The sequence below is a fragment of the Lissotriton helveticus genome, chromosome 8 (genome assembly GCF_964261635.1).
Source record: "Lissotriton helveticus chromosome 8, aLisHel1.1, whole genome shotgun sequence".
In the NCBI taxonomy this organism is placed as follows: Eukaryota; Metazoa; Chordata; class Amphibia; order Caudata; family Salamandridae; genus Lissotriton; species Lissotriton helveticus.
In genome coordinates, this window is record NC_136069.1 from 324681304 (window position 1) to 324707989 (window position 26686).

Below are 26686 nucleotides of genomic sequence, written 5' to 3' on the forward strand. Positions count from 1 at the left end.
TGTTGTGATTGGTCTGTGCGCCGTGGATCGGCGCTCCAATCGGGACAGGAAGCCTGTGCATATTCCCCACCAGGCTGTCTATTACCGCCTGGTAGGAAATACGTAAAGTGCGCACAAGCAGTCATGCACACTTAGGCCCTCATTAGGATAGCGGTTTTTCCGCATCCTCCGAGCCGGCGGAAGAGTCCGCCGGCCCGGAGGATGCGGAAAAACCGCTGCGGAGCCTTCACAGACCCCCCCGACAGATTAGGATGGCTGGGGGGTCAGGAAGACCGTCCTCAGCTTTTCCGCCGCGGTCGCTTTCCGACCACGGCGGAAAAGCTCTAACATGTCTGGCGGTGTCTATCAGACACCGCCAGGCATATTAGGATGTCAGCATTTCTATGCCTTTCCACGGCGGCATTTCCGCCGTGAAAAGTCATACGGACTTTTGTTTGGGGGCCCGTTGCGGGCCCCCAGGGGTGAAGGGGGGGTAGGGGGTGCACATGGGGGGTACCTATGGTACCCCCCTGCATTTGCGTGCACGAAGCGGCAGGCACCTCGAGGTGCCTGCCGCTTTGTGCATGCAAATGCACTGCTTTCATTTTTAACCTTGCGGCGGGTGCTGTTTGAAGCAGCACCCGCCGCAATGTTAAAAATACAGGATGTGACAGCCAGGGTGGCGGTCACATCCTAATTGCACAGGAGGGACCGCCGCTGCCCCTGCGGACGGTCCCTCCTACTCTGGGGTGGCGGACGGACGCAGGTCCGTCCGCCATCCTAATCGACCCCTCAGTGTGCACAGTTCATTTCTCCTCCCTGAGCCACCAGCCGCGCCCACCCTAACCCAGCCCCACAGCAACTAAAAATAAAATGAAAACTTTTATAATCTTATTTTGCCCTCTTTCACTGCTCTAAAAGCAGAGGGACGACACTCCTCCTCCTTAATGGAGGAGCCACCACTGGAAATGATTGTGTGTTTTTTTTAAATGTTTTAAATTGTAATCTATGTACAGAAATGTTAATGGGTAGAACTTGTATTTAACCATTACATTTAAAAAAAAAAAACAATGAGACCTGTTCAATTTAAAGCTCTACAATTTAAGTTGGAAATCATTTTCAGAATTTTTGCAAACTAGGTAGTGGCTCCAAGTTAGCCTGAGCAAATTAAACATGTCCATCATATTTCACTATACTAATTCACCACTAATCCTTTATGGGTTCCGGAGTAGCGTGCTACTCGCCGAAAAAGCACCTTAACATCCCATCAGGGGTAACAAGCGCTATATATATGCAAACCTTTGTCCCTCTTCTATCCCTCTGCTACCCTTCTCAATCCAAATAACTGACTAACATATCCACCCCTCATCAGGGGTAGTAAGCTCTATATAATTGCAAATACAATACAATAGCCAATTATTTGCTTACCTGAGTCCTACAATCATTACATTAAATTAACCCGTTCCATAAATACAGATTGTCGTGTGAGCGCGCGTGCGCACACGAGCAACTTAAAACACAATTGCAGTCTGAACTATAAGTATAAATGTATGGACAGCTGTTTGTTCAGTCACTCTAACAGGTCTGTTTTATTCTTCAAGGTCACACCAAAGTGAATCTAGTGAAGATACCCTCCACTGCCTCGAGCCCACGTGACACCGCCCTGGCTGCTGTCATATGCAGCGCCTTATCCACTGTGCTCCTCGCCCTGCTCATCCTGTGCATCATCTATTGCAAAAGGCAGTTCATGGAGAAGCCCACTTGTAAGTAGTTCATGCATGTAACCTCTGACTGTGCATTATTCTAGATTGGCGGGCGTAATATTCTGTGCTGTCTTTCTGTAAAGAGGCACATTTGGATGTATTTGCTGGTGGTAAGTGCAGTCTGGCATTGTCCCCTATTTCCTGCACAGTGCATCGAATCTGTAAAATCTGTTGGAAAGTCTGAAATTACCTTGCTACCCTGTACATTTACAAGTATTGAGTTGGAAACAGTGTAGTTGCTATGCATTTAGTGATTATTAGCACATTTTGGCCATTTGCATTGTTGTCTCAAATGTGTTCAGTAAAACAGATTAGCGATTTTGCCAGGTAATTCTGTCCCTGCGTTTCTTACAATGTACATAATTATCTGTTCACCTCAATAATGTAGCTGGCAGTGTTCCAGCTTTCTGGACAGTATGTTTATTCAGAATAGGGGTGTATTATTATAATGTCCATTTTGACAGTGACCTGCGTTAAACACAATTTATCACACAGTAGAGATTACTCATTTTAGTGTGCTAAGGGAGGTTTAGCACGTAGGTCTATTAGCCTGCAGAACTAGGTTTTAAGGGATTATGAGATGGAAGGTAAATAGGTGGATCTAGGTTACAAAAGAAATGTTATATGCTTGTACTTTGAAAAGGCATATTGATAGAGTGCAAAACAAAGTTGGGTTTTTAGAATAACGCCTAATGGGAATTAGAGATATTTTGTAAAAAAGAAAAAAACCACCAAACTACCTTTTTGGTTAAAGGGCGGGCTTTAATAGTTACAAATGTTTGAACAGTTATTCTTTGGTCTGGTAGATCTCCACCTGAATCTATATGTTGTTGAGTGATGAGTATCTCTTATGGAATGCATATATAGCTTGTCAAAGAGCAGCAGATTGTGCCTGGGCAGCTACATGAATAGAAACTTTAACTGTGGTGCTGACAGGCTTGGAGAAGGTGAAAGAGTATAAAACTAAAAAGTAAACTGGGCACTTAGAGACACTTTTTAGATTTTATGTGTATGTTCCTTATGCCAATCATAAAAAGTATATTATACTCTAGACTTACTTTAAGGTGCGTTCCTCCCTGGAAACGTCCGCTGTTGACTTGAGATATTGCCACTGATATCTTGGATCAGCCCACAGGACCATTCTAGTCCTATTACCTCAGTTGTAATACACGAGGCACCATTTTATTTCTGAAACCAGGCACTGAGCGGCCCAGCAACAATGAAGAGGGATCTTGGGCCAAAGCTTTTGAAAATGGATGCTACAGGAAGAAAGAGTTGGTTTATTTTTGTACCATCTATTTTCCAGATGCCTTTTGTTAGCACTTGTTCCCCAGTGCTATAGTGTCACACTCAGACTTATTATAAACAATATGACCATTTTGCAACAGCATTATACATCCTCTATTATTCCTTTGTTTCCCAGATTGCCACCACCTTAATAATTGGTTGGTGAGTAGCCCAGTAGCAATGGAGACAGAGTAGTGACAGAAGTCTCTGTACAGTAGTTTTGACCTTTGTATAACGTGTCCACGCCCAATCCCCACAACACAAAAATTAAACTATTGTGTTTCCCAATGCTTGTTGTTCTCATAGCGGCCTTCATGACTCCCGCGATGAGGGTTAGTAAAGACTGTACTAGGTCTACCAAAAGATAAGTCAGGGTTTGAAGTGACTGCCTGTTGTCTACCTCTAGTTAGTGACCATGAATGTGATTGAAATAATGCCATGTACAACACCACGTATTTGTCCATGGTAGTACATATATATTCCATAGCAGTTTATATACATTGATCCGGAAATTGGGAAGTAGGTCGTCTGGCTGGCTTGATGCCTTGTTCAGCAGGGCCACTTTGAAGGCATGAGGAAAGGCTGAGGATCAAACGTTGAAGAGCATCTGAGAGAGGGCTTGGGGAGGTTGAATGGCCCACATCTGGGTAGGCAGAAGAAAGCTTGGATAGAGAGGAGAGTGGTAGGTCGGGAATGCAGAGCAAGGTGGCCAAGTTGAGGAAGGGTCTAGGCCTTAGTGTGCTTTACAGACCAGAGTGAGGAAATTGTGGAGGCATCTGTTGTGGTCAATGAGTAATTTGGAATAATGTTTAATGGAGATGGTGGGGGAGAAGCTAGGAGGATTCCGTAATAACACTTGAACAAGAGTCAAATAGGCAGTGCATTAGAAATGGAGTATCTAACTAAATATTAAGGGATTATTTGACCAGATATGGGGAGAGTTGGTTCTTCTCTGGTGAGCCCCTTAACAAACAGAGATCAGGGGTCTAGTCATTTAGGGGTTAAAGTGGAAAGAATACATGTAACTTTCAGGAGATAACAAATTTAGATGTACAGAAGGCGTGAACGAGGAGTGTCCTAGACCTGTGTGAATAACCATATCTGATCTGGGGAAACTCCCAAAGGCATGATCATAGTGTGATCCTAATGATTATTGCATGCACAGAGAAAACAGCATGGGCCTTCTAGACCCGTGTGGACACACAAAAGTTGAACTGATGATGTTATCAGCTGCCAATAGAGAAAGTAGTGCTAATAAGAAGGGGGAGCCAAAGGTCATTCAATGGACTGTGAACCAGCTGTACGGCCTTAAATGTGATCCGGTGGAAAACTGTTGAGTAATAAACTTGCGAGACAACCAGAGCCAAAATTCAATCAGCTGAATTCGGAGTTTGCTGACATCTGTTGAGCAAACACAGATGCATATCTAGGTAGAAACTGAGCTGGGATTTGGTGTGTTACATATGTTTAAAAAGGGCAGTAGACCTGTTTAGTCACAAAACCGTACAACAAATGTTCTAAACTATCAGCTCAGTAAATACTTGTGTTTGCAAATGCTTTATTTTAAATTAGAACACCAAAGCTTGTACCGCTTATAGTTGCATACATAAGGGTTATATAACTGACTTGCACACACCAATTTCAGCAATGCGTGCTGGTAAGACTCACCCATGCTGCTTGTGAGAATGAAGACCTGAACTGTGATATCTTGTGTTTCTGTGAAACGCGATTGAGAAATTTCAGAAGGAGGTCAAATCTGATGTCTACTTTTCCTACTGTCTGATGCTTAGGGTCTGCGAGAGCACAAGACGTGCAGTGCAAAGGGGCTGAACTATCCTGCTTTGACAGACAGCGGATTATTCGGTGCAGCCAAAGGCCATGCCATCAGTGCCCACGAGACCTGGCTCAAGCATGTGGTGAGTGAAGCTTCTTCCGAAGCACATCATGGGATGCACAGGGTACTCTGCAATAAAATATACATACCAAATTGAACATTCATGCAGCAATTCAAGCCTGGATGCCTCGATCTATATAGTTCTTTACATTGTGGTCCAATTATTCTCGACTTCTTGTGGGTGGATCCCTACCTTCCTAGAATGGTCAATCTCCAGGTGAGTAGGTGCTGTTGTTTTGAGTTTGCTGATCTCATTAAAACAAACTGCCAGGTAGGATTATTACTTGATATCTTCCTTTCTAAAAACCTGTAATTCAGAGTTACTATATGACACAAAACATTCCTATCAATCGTGGCGTGGTGCTATGATTTTAAAGGTGGTATGTTTTAGCAATATTCATTTTAATAGCACAATTAACAAATGAAGTTTTCCCCACAGTTAGACAAGTTCTGTGTTTTATGTTGTTGGTAAATTTTTGATCTTGTTGAGTAGACCTCCTTAGTCAAAGCAGGGCTGTGCTCAATGATTCAGCTCATAGAATTGTTTGTTACAAAACATTGTATAACACACACAAAAAGATGACTGTAGGTGTTACTTTTTCATTTAAACATTGAAGCTTGCTTAATTATCTGTCTGCAAGGTAGATATAAAAGGGCGAGACTCAAAAAAGCACCCCATTCACAACCTATATGATATCCACCTCCAGAAGTCAAGAGACCTAAACTCAAAAGAGTCTTCCTGTTTTTCCCTTTCTTCAAGTTATCCTCATATATCTACATGGTACTGAGCTATTATGTATCCCCATTGAGTGCTAAATTAACACCAAATTACATTAATGCTTTAAAAAAAAACGAGATATACATATATACATTGGCTCATGCAACCTGCTTGCTCTGCACCCCCCACAAAGGAGTTCAGTAATAGGGACACAACTGCTTTGTTTCTACAAGGAATCTATTAGAAATGGAATGGAAAGCAAGGCCACATTTCTGCAAGTCATCAATCGTGACTCCCTCACCTCAAACCCAGTAGCACCTTTTGACCTATGATTGGGAATATTCCTACTCAGTAAGCATGTCAAAACTTAGCTTCCATTCCATCTCTCAGCATTTACCAGTCAAATTCATGTTCATCGCCCAAACTCAGTTACCACCATTCCTACTAATGTTCTTATGTAATGTGATGATTTTGGGTGTAGACCATCTGGCTCAGGGCAGTACTACTGCTAATTGACTCTCTCATCTCATCTCATGAACAGCAGCACTGACATTTTCTGTGTTTGCCTTTATTTATTTTATTTATTTATTTTGAAAGTTTTATATAGCGCGAACAAGATCTTTGCAGATATCAGAGCGCTTTACAGACGAAAGGAACAACGTGTGAGTAAATAGCAATTGGGGTGGGGAAGATACATGTGGGAGCATAGTCAGCCAGATACATCAATCATGATACAAGTACAAATAATTGATAGCGTAAACACTCAGGCAGGTCAATAACGCGCGTCATACAAAAATGCAAAAAAGATTAGTAAATCTGAATGGTACAACGTCTGTAAATATCATCCCCAGTAATAATTCAAGTGTATTTAGCCATGAGGATAGCTTTTACTTCTTTCTTAAAAAGCATGGTAGAGGAGATGAGTCTGATTTCAGGGGGGAGTGAGTTCCAGATCCTGGGTGCCATTCCTGAGAAGGAGCGTTTATACGTTTTTTCCTTGCGGAATCTTTGGGGCTTTAGCATGAGGTTGTTTGTGCCTCTAGTGTTTCTAGAGCATCCGGAAATCGTCAGCTTTTGGGCGAGGTATCCGGGTGAGCTCAGGTGGACAGCCTTGTGCGTGATGCAGACGATTTTCAGATGAATTCTGGCTTCAAAAGGCAGCCAGTTCAGGGCTCTCAGGTCAGGGGAAATGTGTGAGTGTTTTCTTGAGCCGGTGATGAGTCTCGCTGCAGCGTTTAGAGAAGCTCTTATGGGTGCCGTGGTAGTTAGGGGGAGGCCGCAGAGGGCGATGCTGCCGTAATCTATTCGAGGGATGACTAGAGCTTGTACCGCAGTTTGGAAATCTTTGGCTGGAAGGAAGGGTTTGAGTTTCCTTAGGGTATTGATCTGGTAGTTCGCCCCTTTAGTTGCTTTGTTGATGTGTTCCTGCATGTTGAGGTTGGTGTCAAGTGTTATGCTTAGAGATTTTGCTGAGTCCACAATGGTGGGCTGAACATTGAGTGCGGTTAGGTGTTTAAGCCAGATTTGAGTGGTAGTGATCTTCGCAGGAGGTGAGATCAAGAGGAACTCTGTTTTAAGAGCATTGAGCTTGAGGTGATTAGCAGCCAACCATGATTGGGTGCTTCTGATCGTTGAATTCAAGAGCATAATGTATTTGGGTGATTGTACTTTGAGATAAAGTTGAGTGTCATCGGCGTACATGTGGAATTGAACATTGGATGCTTGTAGCAAGGTGGTGAGAGGTTCCATAACTAGGTTAAACAAAGTTGGGGATAGGGAGGATCCTTGTGGGACACCTAGCGTTACTGGTATTGGAGAAGACATCAAGTTGTTACTCTTGAATTTCTGCGTTCTGTTGTGTAGGAAAGACGTGAACCACTTGAGCACAGTTCCAGATATACCCATTCTTGTGTTTAATAGATCAAGTAAGTTCTCATGTTTGACGGTGTCCAATGCAGAGGAGAGATCAAGAAGGATAAGGAGGCAGGTATCGTTTTGATCTAGGATTTGGAGGGCGTCGTCAATTATGTGTATCATAGCAGTTTCTGTACTGTGGTCCGCTCTGAAGCCTGATTGATGAGGGTTGAGTAGATCAAACTGATTAATGTGTCTAGTCAATTGAGTTTGTGCGCATTTTTCGAGCAATTTGGCAAGAGTCGGAATGTTGGTAATGGGACGGTAATTATTTAGATCAGAGGGGTCGGCTGTAGGTTTCTTTAGTAGAGGTGTGACTTGTCCAACTTTTTGGGAGTCGGGGATGGTCCCTTGTTGAAGTGAGCTGTTGATAATTTTAGTCCAAAGTGGGAGGAGCGACGGGGTAAGGTCTTTGACAGCGTTGGCAGGAAGGGGGTCCGTGGGGTGATTGGCTGGTTTCACAGTACTGAGCAGTCTACCAATTTCTTCTTCCGAGTAGGTGGCAAAGGATGACCATGTAGCATTGTTTTTTGGTTCAGTGGGTGCTGTGCAGAGGGGTTTGGGGTAGAGACTTACGTCAATGAGGAGATCGTTCTTTATGTTGTCTGTTTTTTGGATAAAGAAAGAAGCGAAGTCTTCACAGGAGGGTGCTTCGCCCAGAGTACTGAGTGGTTGGAGTTGTTCCTTGGATTGTGTTCTGATTAGCTCAAACAGCTTTCTCGGACGATTTTTGGCATGGTCGAGCTGACGGCTGAAGAAATCTGATTTTGTGCGTTTTATTTTCCTGAAGTAGGCATTTCTCTTTTTATTCAGCGTTTTTAAGTGCAGTGCGGAGGGAGCTGATCTCCAGGTGCGCTCTGCCATTCTCATTGCCCGTCTATCGTCATTGAGACTCCCGTTGTACCAAGGATTGGACATTTTTGTGGATGCTCTTTTTAGCTGCAGAGGTGCAGCTTCATTAACTAAAGAGGTCATAGCGTTGAGATAGTGATCCGTCAAGGATTGGACATCCGTAATGCCAATGGGAGGAAGTAATATATTGCAGCTGTTGGGGGGTAGAGAGTTTGGGTTGAGTTTTTTCAGGTCTCTTTTCCAGACTTTGGGCTTGAAGGATTGAACCGGGTTAAATTTGACTTTTTCGTTGATGAAGAACGTGACAATGTGATGATCTGACCAGTCACAGGGTTTGATAGATTCGAGTTGGATAGAGTCTTCTTTGGAGATGATAAGGTCGATGATAGAGCCTTTCTCGTGGGTCGGGCTATTGCATATTTGGGTGAGGTCAAGGGCGTCGAGGAAGTTTTTTAAGACTATTTACCACCGCGTCATTGTGATCGTTCCAGTGGAGGTTGAAGTCACCAAGGTATATTTGTGTGAGTTGTCGCCCTGAATTGGTTGTGATCAAATCCATAATTTGTTGCAAGAAGGTAAAGTTGTCCCCTGGTGGGTGGTAAATGCCGTGAAGAGAGCAAATCGGTTTGCCTTCACTGATAATATCAAGGCAAATGTATTCACAGGAGGTTGGGGAGGGTAGGGAGGGAGAGGTTACTTTCATGACAGAGAGGTTACTCCTGTGTATACATGCGATTCCCCCACCTTTTTGACCAACCCTGTCTAATCTGGTGATGTGATAGTTGGGGGGAACCAGTATGTCCAATATGGGTGTAGAAGATTCAGTTAGCCAGGTTTCAGTCATGATGATGAGGTCAATGTCCAGTGATAAGATGAGATCAGCGATTGCAGAGGAGTGCCTAGAGGCCGATCTGCAGTTGAGGAGGGTGCATTTGAGACGGGGTGTGTCGAGGGTGGAAGGGGCTTTGAGAGAGAGGGGGACTTTTCTCAGGTTACTAAGGATAGAGATTCTGTTGTTTTGCGTGGGGGGTCTAAGGGGATTTGGATGAATCGTTGGAATGGCGCGGAGGGTGGAGGGTATGTTGTTAGGGGGAGCTGGGTCGTAGGAGCGGAGGAGGGTGACTGTATCGAGGTCCGATAGTGTGTTGCAGGTGCGATGGGGACGGTTTTCCCGATTGCGAACAGGGATTGAGGTCCAGTGCGGGGGGCGTTGAGTGCGAGAGTCAGCCGACCAAGTGGAGGTCCTGTTAGGCAGGGTGGTGCTGGTGAAGGCGGGTGAGGGGTGTCTGGGATGTGTGCAGAGTAATTGTTTGATGATGTGGATGTCTTGTTTGAGCTTGAGGAGGGTGGTGGGTGAGGAGTGACTGGAATGCGAGCAGAGTAGTTGTTTGATGATGTGGATGTCTTCTTTGAGCTGGAGGAGGGAGGCCATAACGTAGTCTAGTGTGGGATTTGTGTTGGTGGTGGGTATTGGAGGGTTGGGGGAGGATGACATAGTATGGAGGAGGGTATTGGTGGTAGGTGGAGAGTGCATGGTGGAGGATGGGCGTATGTTAGTGGTGGTGGGGGCGCATGAAGGGTAATGGGGGGTGAGAATGGGGGGGAGTGTGATTGTATGTGGTTCTCTTTTGCGGAGGCGGAGTTGTATTGATAGAGGCGTGCTCAGTGTGGTTAGTTAATGTGTGGAAGTGGGGGCTGAGAGTGGGGGGGATAAAGGGTGGGGATTGTCTGTGTGCGTGTCGGTCTGGTGCTGAACTTGGTTAGTCGGATTGTGGGTGAGAGCTGTGGTGTCATGGATGAAAAGAATGGGAATGTGGGCTGGTGAAAGGGGGGAGGGGGTACGGTTGGTGTATATGGGTGACAGATCTATGTCTGTGATTGAGGGGTGTGAGGTATCAACCGTAGGTGGGTGTATGACTAAGGTACTGTTGGTAGAGGAGAGGTGTGTGTCCTTTTGGGGCTGAGGTATGCTAGAGGCGTTGTGGTTGGGGGCTGTGGTGACAGGGGTGAGAGGAATGGGAGTGGTATGAATGGAAGTCAGGGTGTTGGTGGGACGGGAGGGGGTGCGGCTGGTGTATGTCGGGGAGAGATCTAAGTCTGTGATTGAGGAGTGTGAAGTGGTTGCAGTAGGTGGGTGGATGACGACGGTGCCGGTGGTGGAGGAGAGGTGCGTGTCGTTTAGGGACTGAGCTGGGTTAGCATCGTTGTGGTTGGGGGCTGTGAGGTCAAGGGTGGTCGGACTGAGTGGGGTCCGCGGATTGGAGAGGTGCTGTAAGAAAGTGTGAAACAGGTTATCTAGTAGTTCCAGGTTCCTGTCTGTGGATTGGATTAGGACAATCCCGTTGTTATATATAGTGATGGAGGTTCTGCCTGGGAAGAGTTGGGATGGTGTTATGGAGAGTGTTTGGCCATGAGCGGATTTCCTGGAATTGGATACGGTGAGTAAAGAGAGGAACGTTTTTCTCCATTGAGCTCTGCGTGCGGTGTGGAAGATGATATCAATGTTTACGGCACCATTGAACGGTGAGTAATAGGTGTCTGCAAAGGGTATTTCAGGGTGGGACCTCAGTAAGTTGTGTTTACAGCGTTTAGCGGCTTTTTTGGTGAGTGCGGGTGGGTAGTTGATTCTGTATGTGTGCTTGCCGATGAGCTCCATGTTGGGGTGACGGAGTCGGTAGGTGTGGGAGGGTGCTCAGTAATCGCCGGTTGCATGGAATGAAAGTGACTCTAGCGGGCAGCCAAAGTGTATGCGGTAGTAGTCAATGCAAACAGGGATAAGATCTGTAGTGGGTGCGTGTTGCACAGATGTAAGGTGCACAATAATGATAAACTGGAGCAGAATACAAACACATACACTAATACCCAATTGCATGTAACAACAGTGGCATTAATGAGCAGCCAGAGTGTATGAGGTAGTAATTGGTGCATAAAGGAATGAAACTTGAAATGGGAGCAGGTTACATAAGTGTAACAGGTCAATATGAGCAATTAATCAGTGCATTACATTGAAGTCATAGTGGGTTACAAACAAGTACAGCATAGGATATAGGTATAATACTGATGATATACTAGACTGAAATACCAATGCAGATAGTAAAATACCTGAATCAAAAGTGACAATAGTGAATAGTCAAAAATGGGTGTTTCTAAATAAATGAGGTGCATGAATCAGTAGCAAGATAAAGTTGCACCAGAAGTTATATGCTATATAACAATAGTGAGTAGTCACAAATAGATGAGGTATATGAGTCAGTAGCAAAATACAATTACAACCAAGAATTATATGAGACCTAAAGTGACACTAGTGAGCAACCCAAATATATGAGGTGGCAATTGGTGCATAGGGTGAAGAAAAAGTGGGATGTGCAGTATAAATGAGGTACAAGAGTCCGTAGCCAAAATACTGAGTAGTCAAATAGTTTCAAATAGAAGTCAAATAGTGAGTAGTCAATAACAAATGAGGTACATGAGTCATTAGACAAAATACAGTTGCAACCCAATTATATGAGACCAAAAGTGCCCCTAGTGAGCGGCCAAAATATGTGAGGTAGCAATCGGTGCATACAGATGAGGAAGAAGTGGGATGTGCAGGATAAAATTAGGAATATAGACATATGAGACCAACAGTGACCCTAGTGAGCAGCCTAAATATATGAGGTAGCAATCGGTGCATACAGGTGAAGAAAAAGTGGAGTGTGCAGGATACAATTAGGAATATAGACATATAATACCACTGTAAAAGGCAGACACCCTGTCTTCGTCTGGCGTGTAAACATATGATGTATATATATAAGGTAACATCGGTGCATTACAGGTGAGGACAGAGTGATATGTGCAAGATCCAACTAGGAATATAATGCCCCTGTAAATAAAATACCACTGTAAACATATAATATAATAACATATAGTATAGTAACATATAGTACCACTGTAGAAAGGCAGACACTCAGTCCTGAGGAATGACTAGCGTAAATAAAATACAACTGTAAACATATAATATAATAACATATAGTATAGTAACATGTAATACCACTGTAGAAAGGCATATAGTATAGTATAGTAACATGTAATACCACTGAAGACAGGCAGACACTCAGTCCTGAGGAGTGATTAGTCCATGATGGTCGCCCAGGATAGACAGTCTAAGATGGCCGAACCGTTATGGGAGATAGGGGAATTAGTCCTCTGTCTGCTGCTATTACTTTGAGCACAGGGAAGGGCAGTTTCACTTTCCATTAGAGCAAGCCCTGTTCATAGCATGATGGGAAGGAGGCTTATCTCTACTTCTGGTAGTCTTGTGTGGGGGAGTTGAGCTGGGAGCCTCGTGGACATCGGAGGCATGAGGGGGATTTATTGCTACAGTTTTATGGCGCCAGCCATTTTGAACAAAGGAGATAGCTTAGAAAATGTGAGCAGGCGGGTGGGGTGAAATAAATACCTTATGTGCAAGCTGCACCGTAAGCCTGTTGAGTTTGCCAGCAACGTTTGGCAGTTGTAGTCCTTAATCAAATCGTGTACAGGTCTGGATGGGGGCCTCTCTCAGCCCACAGATGTCGCTGTCACCTCCAGCCTCCACTGATCCGGCGTCCCTCCTGGTCCCTCCCGGTCCCGTCAGCCTCCTGATTGTCAGCCTCCTGATTCTCACTCCTCACAATTCTCACTCCTCACAATTCTAATTCTCGCTCCTCACAATTCTCACTCCCGTCAGCCTCCTGATTCTCACTCCTCTGAGCAGCGGTGCCACACAACTACTGCAAAGCTAGCTGGAGGGAGGGGGGGGGGTCCGTAGTCATGGCCGCGGCAAGATGTGGGCCGGTCACAGCAACCGTAACAGCAGCCCTCGTCTCTGCCGCTGTCTGTCTCTGGGGGGGGGAGCTCTCTCTGACCTCCGATGCCGCCGTGACTCACTGCTGCATTCCCTCATTCCCTCATCCATTCATTTAGCTACATTCCCTCTTGACCAGTCACTCATGAGTGGCGCATTTCCTGATTACCACCTCAATCCCCTTCCTAAACCATGTTCTGTCACCTTCTTTATCAAAATGTAGGTCTTGTAGGGTGCTTGAGTTGGTGACTGGGTGTCATTGGTGACTGCCCTATAGATGATGAACCAGACCTTGATGGTGATGTTGGGTGGTAGATAGAGTCAAAAGAGTTATATGAAAGTTGGTGTTATCCTACTAAAACTTTGAAGACCTTAGACGAGGCTAGCTGCAGCTTGAAGATTTCTCTTGAAGGGTGCGGTTGAATCTCTGGAATAATTTATAGAGTATGATCTTCATTGATATGTGATAGGACTGGAGCCTGAAAGGATTATTTTGTTGTAATCTTCTGGCAGCAATTGTTTAGCTCTATGGAGCAGTGTTAGTTGATACTAAGTTGCCTTTGCTAGTGTGTGCTATATCAGTCTAGAAGTTAAGGTAGACGTCAACACATAAGCCAAGGGGATTTAAAGTTGCATCTTGGTGGCGACAGTGGTCAGGTTTGGCTGGAGACAGGCGTCGGTCTTAATAGGCCTAATTAATGTTTTTAACAATATGGAAAAATATGTTGGTGTACATTCTTTACAACTTCATTATCATGTCAATTACTCATTAAAAATGCACAAAAATGTGATGGGTTTATATGCACCAGGTATAGTTATTGGTACACATATATGAACTTGTCATGTTGCTTGGATTTCAAGTCTCTGCCAATAGTATCTGAACATATAGAAAAAAGGAGCAGCGGGCCCTCGATGCCACACCTCAATACCAGTTCCAATAATAGTTTAGAGTGATTGTGCAAACAGCCCCTGCGTCAGCTGCTGAGTGACGTCACTGTGCTCCAGATCACAGGGGATCTATGCGCAACGCTATGCTGCGCCTTACTATTGATGTCCGGATTGATGAACGTATTGAGACACCACGTCTTTAAGAGTTATTTCCTCCTGTGAACTGCCGGCAGGAGATCACTGAGTTGTGCTTGCTACTACAAGCCCTCCGCTCAGATTGCGATATTACATTTACCCTTTTGGACCTTTTATGAGAATTTTCTGGTGGTCCTTGGGCGAAACTAAGAATTGAAGAGGACCATACTTTGGGTGTTTTACATACCGCTGAGAGGCCTTTCCTTCAGTTTGGAGGCTTTTTCAGTTATACTTCGAGAGGCGTGGATCCGGAGACCATAGACCCTTTGCCTCAATTTACATCTGTTTCAACTATACGTATTGACTATTCATTTCCTACAGGACGTTTTGGAGCAATTTCGGGTTCCCGCTACGTTGCCATCCTCTGCACTGGCAATTCCAAGAACTGGATTGTGTTCTCACCATTTCGGATCGACCAAAGTATTTGTTATTATTCGCCCTGAGGAAGCTCTCAGTGTGGGAGCGAAACGCGTTGGCCGATTTTTGATGCAACTGATTCGTATTTGAAAGAACTTGAACTTTTTGATCAAAAAAAGTCCAGGCACAATTGTTGTTGGTCTTCCAGTAATGTAAAGCCCTCTTTGCTGCTAAAAAGCCGGTTAGGGTGGGTTCTACCCAGGATGAGTTTCTACCTTTTCTTCAATTATGAATTGTTACTAGAAAGAAATCCAATTCTGAGCTATGACTGGCAATGGGCAGAAGGCACAGGGAACAACTGTATGACAGATGTAAGACTTTTTTTCCTTTTATCATGAGTGTCATTTTTAGGTCTTGCAGACCTAGCGCTGGTGCACGCATGCGCTCCTCGCTGTGCGAGGCTTATTTTTATCGATACACTTTCAGAAGGGGACTTGAAGCCCCACCCCGCCCCTTCTTCCCATTGCCTTGCGTCATAGTTCAGGCTAAACACTGGCTTTCTGTTGTGAAGGAGGCTTTTTAGTCCCTCCTTGTTACCGCCCTGTCTCCTTTTGGCTCCGCCCATCCGAACTGGATCCTTTACTTGCGGCGTTATACTGTCTCACTTCAATTAGTGGGTAAGCACTTTTTTTTGTCCGCCTTGGCCTCGCTTATTTATTTATTTTGCTTTTAGCCTCAGACGCGCTAGTTATTTTTTGCTTTCCCCCTCCGGCTTCGTGTTAAGAGCCCTCCCTCTCCCCCGCTACGAGCACAAACGCAGTTCCCCTCCCCCACCCTTTTCGTGTGCATCGAGTGAGGCAGAAAGAGACTGGTGCTCCCGCTCAGCCCTGGAACACTTTCACTGCGCTCAAAGAACTGCAAAACTTTTTTGTAGGTTTCTCAATTGTGCCCTCTATTAATGGGTCAGCAAAGCAGGGGAACACCAATAACAGTTTCATACCAGACTGAAGAAAAATAAAACATGCGGCGCCTACTTCCGTCCACCCGCCTATAAGATGTGATTGCTCTTTGTACCTTTGATTTGTGGCGCAGATAGAATCCTGAGGTAAATAAACTGTAAAGGAAGTTCGTTTTTGTTCTGAGTGGAGGTATAATTTAGTTGCGAATTACAGTGGTCCATTTCCACCTAAGACATTCTATTGTGTACATTGAGACATGGGCGCCATTTTGCATATCTATAGGCAGGCCAACCTTTCTCCTTTCAACCCCGTCAGACTATTTTTCAACATCACTTTAACCAGTCTGAGTAAATCCTTCTGGATGTTCTTTTACGTTTGTGTATTACTGACTGGGTGATTGCGGTGGGCGATTCTCTGGAGGTTCAAAGGTCACATTCTGTCTGCTTGTGGTGCTTAGATACGTTTAACACTGTGCCTGTTATAAGTCACTATTTATTAAATCACCAATGCCCTAAGTTTGCAATAATGTCTATTTAAAAGAAACCATGTCAGTCATCAAAATCAAAGGTGTGAATTAATTTCTCCTGTTGTCATTGTTATCGGAGGGAGCATGATGTCACTTCCTCTAATGCAGTGTTTCGATTATGCCTCTGACTTTAGAGGCTGCCCCCTCCGGGGTGACCTCTGCCCTCTGCAAATTTAGGTCACCGAAAGGATGAGGACTGAGCCACCTTAGAAATTAGCAACAGGAGACGACAAGCCCATTCACGTAACTGTGAACAAAAATCAAGCCTGCGATCTTAAGAGCAAAATTTAAATCGGAGCTGTTGACAAATAGCAAACTTGTGGGTTTTTTTCTCTGCCGATGGCATGTTAACTTGTGCATTTTAGTCACATTATATAGGGTGTTTAGAGCACCAGCGCCAACAGCTCCTTTAACCCCTCCCATGCTCATGACGAGCTGAGCTCGTCATGAGCCACGGCGCTCCGGTGCTCATGACGAGCTCATCTCGTCTTGAGCCGTGGAATGCTCGCATGCGGGGAGAATTCCCCTGCTGTGCTGAGCGTTCCACGGCAGGTAATGCACCTGTGACGAGCTGAGCTCGTCATGAGCACAGGAGCGCCATGCCTCATGACGAGCTCACCTCGTCATGAGCATGCGGGCGCCGTGCGCGCCCCCATCCCCCCCAGCAGAGCGGGGGAATAACCCCCGCAGGGAAGGGGTTAACACAGACATGTGGTATTCAGCCCCATCTTACACTGATCGCCCCCGTGAAAGTTGAGTTGTGTCAGGCCTTTCCTCGCGCTTTCGCAGCACGAGTGCCTATTACACAAATATATTTAAACAGGGAAAGCAAATTTCAAACTCTGAAGGAGCGCTTAGCAAAACACATTATGTTCAATTTACGGAACTCTGAAAGGTTACCTGATTTGGCAGGCTCAGCTCAGCACATGATATATATAAAGATGTTCTGACGCTAATCACCATATTTCTTGGATGAAAGATTTAGATATATTTAGATTTCTCTGTGCTGTGTGCCACTGAATTATACATTCTTGGCCACTTGAAAGTCGAGTCTACAAGCAAAGTATTGAAAACTTCATAAACTGTTGCATATGTTACATAGCTTTTCATTTAACACATATGCCAGTATTAATAGGTATAGTGTGGCAGTGTCCAAAACCTCATTATAGAGCAAAGAAAATGAAATACATTATTTTCTTTAAGATGTACTTAATTACAAACACGCTGAATGCTTGGATTATAAATGTACCCAAATCTGGCAATCATATGTAATAATTGGCTACGTAGCATGCAAGTATTTGATACAAAGGTGGTCTGCAATAAGATTAGCACTTTTTTTTAGGGTTGTAGTAAAAACCTTCTAGGTTTTCTTGCTGTGCTTGTCTTGTACATTAATTGAATTCATATGTGGCCTTTTTCAGTATTGATTGTGGTCAGCATAAGAGAGAGAGAATTTTTTTAATCATACTTGCAAGGCAGAACTAGTTCAAGTTATATTTTCCATCATATTTTTACTTTAATCTAACTATATTAATAATGGTTTTCATTTCCTGTGTGGTTCCGTAGGTGTCCTTCTGATGCACTCCATTCCAAATCCATCCACTTCACCTCACCCAACACCAATCCGCCCCAGTCCACCCCAGAACAATGCAATACACACCACTCCTATCCAGCCCACTCAACCCAATCCATATATTCAAACTCCATAGTACACAATCCCAATCCACATAATTCCAGTACACTCAATACCACATAATTATTATCCACATAATTCTGCTGCATACCATGCCACATAATTCCTCTACACAAATCCACTCCATACCACACAATTCCACGCCACACAATTCCACAACTAACAATTCCAATCCAACCCACATAATTCGACTACACATTGCAAACATACACTCCATAACACATAGGTAAAGGACATTGCCATTTACAATGCCAATAGCTTTAACTCAAGCAATTGCGAAAAGTATTGTATTTTCAATGCTTGTTATGGTTGGCTTTACAGTGCTGTTGTTGCCAGATAATTGTGTGAGTATCACCGAGACAGGGGCTGTAACTCTGCCCACATTTTGGGAGCCAGGAGTACATGTTTTGATTGGGCTGAAGTTATGTGCTTCCACAAAAAAGTGCTTGCCCTTCACACAGCTGTGTTCATCTTGTCTATTTTTCCAGCTGCCTGAGCTTGATCTGTGAGAGGCACACATGACATTGCAGTGCTATTAAAGTGTCTTTGATAACTCGATAATTGATGGTGTTTTTCTCTGGCAGAAGCACAGCAGGGCAGTCATTAACCTACATAGATTTTTATGTCGAGCCTGATAGTGCAACTGTCATCTGACCTTTTAACCTACATCTTTTAAATATCAATGCCCATGCTATTTACTTGTAATGCTTACCATTACCATACGATATTCCTTTAAGGCCAGACCTTTTGGCATTGCTTGTATTTACTGTGAGCAAGAAAAGTACATTCAGCACCATACATGGCTACTCACTGTAACTGTAACATTTTTCCATTGAAATCAATGGAGGAAGGCACTTCCTCCATTGATTTCTAAAAACAGTACATATTTAATTATAACATAATTTACAATAGAACTAAAGAAAAATGCTATAGCACTATTAACTTACTTTTGAAAGAAATCTTTTAATTAATGTAAATATATTAAATTCAATTTAAATTGTTTCTTAAAATAAGTTCCCACCTAAAGTAAAAAAAAAGAAAGATATTTGGTGTGCATTAATAATATTATAAGGGATGTACATAACTAATTAAAAGTAGAATGAAAAAACATTTGGTACATTGATTTTCAATTTTAGAAGATATTAAAATATGTTATAATTAATAATAAATATACACTATTTTTAAATATGTGTTTTAAATTAAATTATCATGTATTTCTATTTTTAACTATTTTAACAAATTTGCCATTATTTCCTGTTGGATTATATTTTAAGCCCTACCTCCCAACCATTATTTTCTACTGGTGAGCATTGCTGTACTAAGTGTGCTGCTGGACTTATTACTGTTTTTGTTGAGTAGAAACGTACACCATTACTAACATGATAAGTCGTGTTTCAGGCACACATCTGTTTTGTAATTTTCACATACACTTTTGGTATTGGGCGTCTCTCAGGCTTCATTAATATCACTACCAAACTCAAGCAATTGTGAAATTCATTCTTGATGGCTGGCAATAATTGAATCGGTCTCAGGTTTCGCTTGTCGTATTACTTATGACAGTGCTACAGAATTTGGGCTGTATCCTGAGCGATTCCTTAAATACGAGAGGGAAAAATGAGTTTTCCTTCCTCAGAGAATGTTTGTTGCATTCTCACTACTTAATTTTATTCTGTGGTTTCAAGGTAAAACTTTGTTATGAAGGGCTTTAATTTTAAAAAGTCCACATACACGCAATGGCCACATATGGGTCGGGCACTGCTATAATGCCATTTAATTTAAAATAAAACAACAACCTATTCTTTTTTTACCTTACCCTATGATGCCCCACAGCAGCAGATGTCAAAACACATCAATGGTCAATTGATTTACCTTCCAAAAATTTGACATTGCGACATTGCTTGGTGGCTGGATGTCCTGCAGGTCAAACTGGGGAAACTGATTTATTACATTTAAATATCTTTGGCACTTTTATTCTGCGCATTTAATTGAAATCAATGGTGCTAAAATGTCGTTTCTGAGAAAATGCATTTAGGACTGACTGCTGCTTCTAGTTTTTTCTCATTTTCATTTGGAATGCATTAAATTATTTAGGGATGGGGGGAACTGTGATTTTGCTATCGGACGTCAAAGCAACCCCAGCTTTGGTTGACTTTCCCTGTCACCTAAATCTTGTAAGTTTCAAAAGAGCTACCTATGTGTTCGCCAATTCATTTAAACATCCTGGTGTGACTGAAATTTGCGGCCCGCTTTTAGATATCTACCTGATCTATATACAACTTTACAATACTTGGAATGGCATAAATAAATAGATATTTAGGGTTCAATTCCCACCTGTCTCTGTAGTTGAAGTCATGCATTTTTTGCTCCATCTCAGCCATTATGGGCCTGATTCACTGCACTTGTGGCTGGCGAAGGCCCACATTCATGGAGGAGTCTCCTCACATGGGAGAATTCTCATAGAGGAAATTCCACCCCCAGTAGGGGGTACAACTGTGGGGCACCATGAGTGCGAGGCCCTTTGTGAATCAAGCAACTGAGTCCAGCATGGATCAGAGGTGCAGGGGCGGGGGGAACGCGGGAGGGAAGGTGGAAAAAAAAATAAAACAAAAACCTGCCTTTTCGTCTTTTCCTCACGGTGTCTCTCCTCCATAGTTTTCCCTCACTCGACCACAGGAAGTACACCCAGGCTGGTAGTCAGCCAATCATAATGCTGCCTTAGCAGCGTTGTGATTGGTCAGAGCACCGTGGTTCAGCGCTAAGATGCTGACTGGAGGCTCAGGCATGTTCTCTACGTAGGCTGCGATGCAGCTTGCATGGAGAACATGTGAAGTGTGCAAGACTGTTTTGGGCGGCCCGAGAGGGCCGGCCAAGCAGTCCTTGCGCACTTAGAAGGGTGCTTCCTACTAATCCTCCCCTGCCCCGCCCCCTCAACCAAAGCGGTGTAAGAAGAGGAAAGTAAAATGATAAAAATGCGAGTTTTTATCATTTTATTTTCCCTTTGTTTCACTACAAAAAAGCAGTAGGGCGACGGTCCTGCGCCACTGGAATCAAATCCTGAGTATTTTTAGCCTCTGTTAATTCAAATATCAACATCATTTGAAAAACTGGTTGTAAAACTTGCATGTTGACTTACTGACATTTTTATTAGTTCCATTTATTCGTGGACTGCCAGATCTGGAAATGTTGTTTTACTTCCATTGTAGTGACCAGAGGACATTTTGCTGCACTTCATTAAATCAACATACTTTAGTAGACACGCTTTGATAACTTGATGTATTAGTACTCTGTGTTCTTGTTGCATTTCCTTCTCTTCATTGTTTAATTCTTTTTTTTTATTGGTATGACTTTAGTCCAACTTATCATGTTGCAACATGAAGATGTCAAGAGAGAGAGAAATGATCTTTTTTGTTCCAAGTGGGATTTTTAAATACACAGTCCAGTGCCTACAATCCTGATTGTTGTAAATGCTAGTATTAATTCTGAATTTGCATGTGTTAGTGCAGCATTCTACATATTGCTGTCTATTGTACTACCATGGTTGTTAGCGGTCACCGATTTTGGAACCTGTCCAAAAAGATCAATGAAAATATGCTCATTATTCTCGCACTCTGGCACTCCTGCCTTTGAGATGCTCACGTGCTACTGTTTGTGCAGCTGCTTGTTCATCCTGAATAGAATACTGTGTCCTCTCGAAGGCACCAGGGATGGTGCGTCGAATTCCAAAAAAGTTCAATTCAAAAGTTATGCGTTGAAGTTTTCAATTTTTTTTTTTTATTCATTCCATTTTGAATTGAACTTTTTTGGAATTCGACGCACCATCCCTGGTGCCTTCGAACCACACAAGTGTGCCCGTAGCAGGGATATGCCTACGCTCTAGTAGCATACTCAACTTTGTTTCTATCTCAAGTCGCACTCGAACAGTTGCGACACCTGCAGGAGCACCTCAAAATCCTCTGAAACACCCACAAATTTACTCAAAGAATCAACAACATCCGCTGTGCGCCCAGCCCTAAACTGCCAGACTTATTACGACAGCTTCCCCATTAACCAGGACAAAACATAAAAATTGGGCCAGGCCTTTCTGTTTTGGAACATAGGGGGTCATTACGATGGCGGAGGGACCGCCACCGCTAGCGGCGGTCCCTCCGCCATCGTACTGATGTTTTCCCCTAGCCATATTATGATGGCGGGGGAATTTTGCAACAAGGCCTATTTCTGCTCCTCTGTTGGTTCTTTCTGCACATCTCTTCTTCTTCCTGCATTTTTCTTCGTCTTTCTGGACTTCTGTTGTCTCTTTCTGCATTTGTCTTGCTTCTTTCTGCGCTTTTCTTCCTCTTTCTTCACATGTCCTACCTTTGTAGGCATAGTTAGAAATTAGCATTTAAAAAAACCTTTGAAATTCACTGAAAAAAACGATAGGTTTCAGGCACGTTATAGTTAGAAATTAGCATTAAAAAAAACGTCGAAATTCACTGAAAGGTTTCAGGGACGTTATAGTTAGTTGGAGATTTCACTCATATAAAACCATAGAAATTTGGCGTTGTAGTTAGCAGACCTAACTATAACTCGCGCCCTCGCAATGCGCTATACGTTATATAACTATAACGTCCTTGAAACCTATGGTTTTTCACTGAATATATTTAAAGTATTGCTCATCTTTTCCCTGAAGAAGAAGGCAAGACCTTCGAAACGCGTCGGACTATATTCGAGACGAACTTTGGCCACTGAATACATCAGAGACTTTCTCCTGTGCCTGCAAGCTATCGTGCATGCTGCTGTCAATAAAGCACTGACCTGGTAACCCCCATGAGTGAGGTGCGTTCTTTGAACGAGGGAGCTTTCATATATATATATATATATATATATATATATATATATATATATATATATATATATATATATATATATATACACCCACCCCCCCACACACCCCCCCACACACACACACACATTTATCGGTATATAATGTCATATATATGCTATCATATATTCAAAGTGCTGATTTATTCATATGTTAAACTGTTACCCACCATCCTCAAAGGGTACTTATCTTACAAAAGGTTTATCTACAATATTGCTTGCTATTCTGATTCAAGCATGTGCATTTATGAAAGATCCAATACTTGAGAAGAAAATTAGTTAACTGACCAGTAACTGCAGTTCTCCAGTATTTGGTATGTTTCATAGATTCACAAGCAACCCACCCTCCTCCCCTGAAAGGTCATAGATAGGCTATCTAAGTCATTGTTTATTACCATTGTAGTCCAATATCATGATATACACTGCTTCATTATGGTACAGTGGAACTCCCACTTCGAAGATGGCTATTGATTCAAGCATGTGACTCTATGAAAAATACCAATACTGGAGAACTGCAGTTACAGGTAAGTAACTCATTTTCTTCTTCCTCTTTCTACCGCACACTGCATGGGGAAGCCCAATTCATCCATTGGCTAACTTCACTGTGAGTAATGCATTCTGCTCTTTAACAAAGAAAAGATCAGCTCATAAAGCAGTTCCTGTCAGGAACTATTATGACAATGTGCGTGTTTTTTAGTGGTGTTAGCCAAGAGCTTTTGATTTTACTTAAATAATATATATAATGTAATCAATGTAACCATATTACTGGGAAACCGGTATGGGAATAGTCTACAGGTTTGCAGTTAGAGCATATCAGGCAAGAATAATGAACGACATGTAATTACTGCATTAAACAACAGATATTATAGTTCAAATATTCTTTATTCTTTTTTCTTCATCTTTAAAAGAAATGTCGTGGATTAAGGAAAATTATAGTCAACGCGTTTCTTCCTTTCTCGGACTTCTTCAGGGCTCCAAATTGTGTGTCAAACGTATTCTAATCGTTATCCTTTCAATCGATATAGATATATTGACGAATTGAATCGCGTTGTTGTTTTGCTGCATGACAACGCGAGGGAGACTGAAGCGTTCTGGGCACACGGACCCAATTTTGTGTTATTATACAAAAGGATTCGATTGGTAAAAATACCTATACTGTTTGAAAGTTTGGAGAAGGATTTGATTCGTCAAAATATCTATATTGATTTAAAGGATAACAAATAGAATACGTTTGACACATAATGTGGAGCCCTGATGAAGTCCGATAAAGGACGAAATACATTGGCTACGACTATCTTTAATCCACAACGTTTCTTTTAAACATGAAGAATAAAGAATATTTGAACGATAATATCTGTTATTGAATGTAGTGATTACTTGTTGTTCATTATTCTTGACTGATATGCTCTAAGTACAAACCTGTGGACTATTTCCATGCCGATTCCCAGTATATGGTTATATTGATTACATTTTTGTGTGTGCTGGACCATTAGGTGGATATGTTAGTTTGAAAACTTGTTTTCAATTTGGAGTAGAGAAGGGTTGTGCTCCAGGTTCTTTGCACCACATGTGATTTACATTTTATCCAATCACTTTTGATGTGTGGTGTGGTATTGTGTACCTCGACCCTTCTAACTTTGTTTCTCAATATATGTAATGTATTTACATATAGGAGCTTTAAACCAATCCTCTTCATTCAATGATCTTCTGTTCATTCACATTTCTCTTGCACCCATTAGAGCTTACAGTATGGAGCAGTGGGGCAGCTTAATTCAGCCATTGGCTAACTTCACTGTGAGTGATGGCATTGTGCTCTTTCACTAGAAGCCCATCCGACACAGAGTAATTCCCTTAAATGCAGGAACTCTTTTGACGTGCGCTTTTTGAAATTAAAAAATATTTTGCTTTGAGCTAATGTTTATTATTTTTTTAAATATTTGGGGGGCCCCATATCCTCCAACAATAAAACTTTTTAAAAAGAAAGCAAAACAAAACAAACATTGTCATAGTCAAAAGCCTGGCCACCAAGGCCAGACCTATTGGCTTTTCCAATGCCTGTTTCTACTTACCAATTCCAATTATTCCATTGCCTACGGTTCTATGTGTGCAAAGATCTGGGGCCTTGCCATGCTCCTCTTCTCCTCATATTGATACCTACATTTTGAAAAGCTGGCAAAAACCTTCATCAGTATCCCGGTGACTAAACTACACTGGTTTCCTGAAACCTTATGTTATTACATTTGCTTATCTTAGATCTGTCTTGTCAACAGTATAAGTTTTATGTTATGGAAGGCTTTCTAACATCCATGATGCCAACACATACCACATAAAGATAGCACACTCCTGACTCTTTGCTATTTTACCTCTTATTTTAAGCATATTGATAAAATTCAGTAACATTTTCACTGGCTTCACAATCAGTTACAGGTCCTATTCAGTATTTCAATATTGAAATCACAAGTCGTCAAGACCACGGTTTTTCTACTTTTACAAACTTAAAACCCTAATTCTGGGGGAGTCAATTCTGAATGAGCCCCTTCAATTGAATGAAGGATATTGCATCTACTTTCGCCCCTTTAAATGAAACAAAATATGTCTCCCTTTCTCTTTGTCATGGGGCTATTGGGCTACCTTGCAATATCTGTAGAGGGTATTGTTGTTCACCAGTGAGATCCAAGTTACTGCTGTGAGATCTTCGCTCTGTAGGGATAACAAAATCAAGCAGATAGGAATTATTCTAGGAGGTGGCTGTGAGTAGTACAACTCGGATTCAGCATGACATAATAAAAAGTATACCTTAAACTCGATCAGCTTTTGCTTAGAAGCTAAGGGCCTAGTTCACAAAGGTAAACGTACGCTTTTGTGTATGTTTACTATTTTTTGGTTATTTACAAATTGCAAGTATATTTTTAGTAATATTAATTTTACGACTGTGGATACTCCACATATAAAAAGATAGGCCTGTCCTTTAACTTTTGTTGCATGCTATGAACTGCATAAGGATTCAATAGGATCTACAAAAGTGCCATGTCCTCCTTAGCATGCAGGATGGCTTGCCTCTCTCCACATGTCAGCAAAAGACTCACAGATGATGGACGGAATACAGAGCAAATCAAACGTTCTCCCCAGTCAATAGATCTGGGTTAATCCATCGCTCTTTTGCTCACAATGCCACCCCAGTTTAGACCCAGTCATATGCAAATCACTCTTGACCCTGTGCCTCATGGGAACAGTCTAGACTGAACTGCCAAGCCATGTCCTCCCTGGACCGGAAACAAGCATCCGATTTCGGGGCATCACCCCTCATCAGCCAGGCTAGCGTAAATCCAGTGGCACATGTGGGTAGATTTTAATTTCTTATGTTTTAGGTCGTGCACTGTGTTTCTTGTTAATGTTCTGCTTCTCGCCGTGCTCCTTAGGAATCACTCCCCACCTGGAGTGTAATACCAATACGTCAATGTGTAGCCGTCCTATAGATACTAGGGCGGTCTCCTCGGGCACTGGGTATGTGCTGTATACAAACAGCTTAACTTTACTCAGAATGACTTTACTGCACTCGTTCTGGTGTTAGTTCAATCTTCATTTTATGTATTCATTTTGACGATGTTTTAATCACATCCATTATAACTTTTGTTTCATTATCGCTTTATATACATGCATTGTGCTTATTTGCAAAATTCAATTCCATTCCAATGCATTTCGGCGTATTCGCCTTCATCAGGGAAAGGTTCTACAAAAAATAAAATATAAACATCCCTTAGTAACTAATGGTGTCCATGGGTGTATAATCATACAATCAATTAACTACGTAGCTTTTCATTCTACCTTGCGGCTAACGGTTCTGAGAACTAGTGTTCAGTGTATATCCGCCTCTCGTTGAATCTTAATGCTCCCTTGGCTATTGTGCGTTAACGAATGTCTTTTGTACTCATACCGTTTAATGCGAGTAACGAATCACATAATTCTACGTCTATAG

The 26686-nt window shown here is 42.5% G+C and overlaps 1 protein-coding gene across 1 annotated transcript in view; it reads left to right on the top strand.

The window, feature by feature from the left end:
- Nucleotides 1-26686, top strand: part of TNFRSF19 (TNF receptor superfamily member 19) — a 212225-nt gene that overhangs the window by 175426 nt on the left and 10113 nt on the right. Inside the window, exons 6-7 of the mRNA XM_078657098.1 lie at nt 1581-1742; nt 4820-4945. Of these exons, the coding sequence (XP_078513224.1) occupies nt 1581-1742; nt 4820-4945 (288 nt within the window). The remainder of the gene's footprint in view (nt 1-1580; nt 1743-4819; nt 4946-26686) is intronic.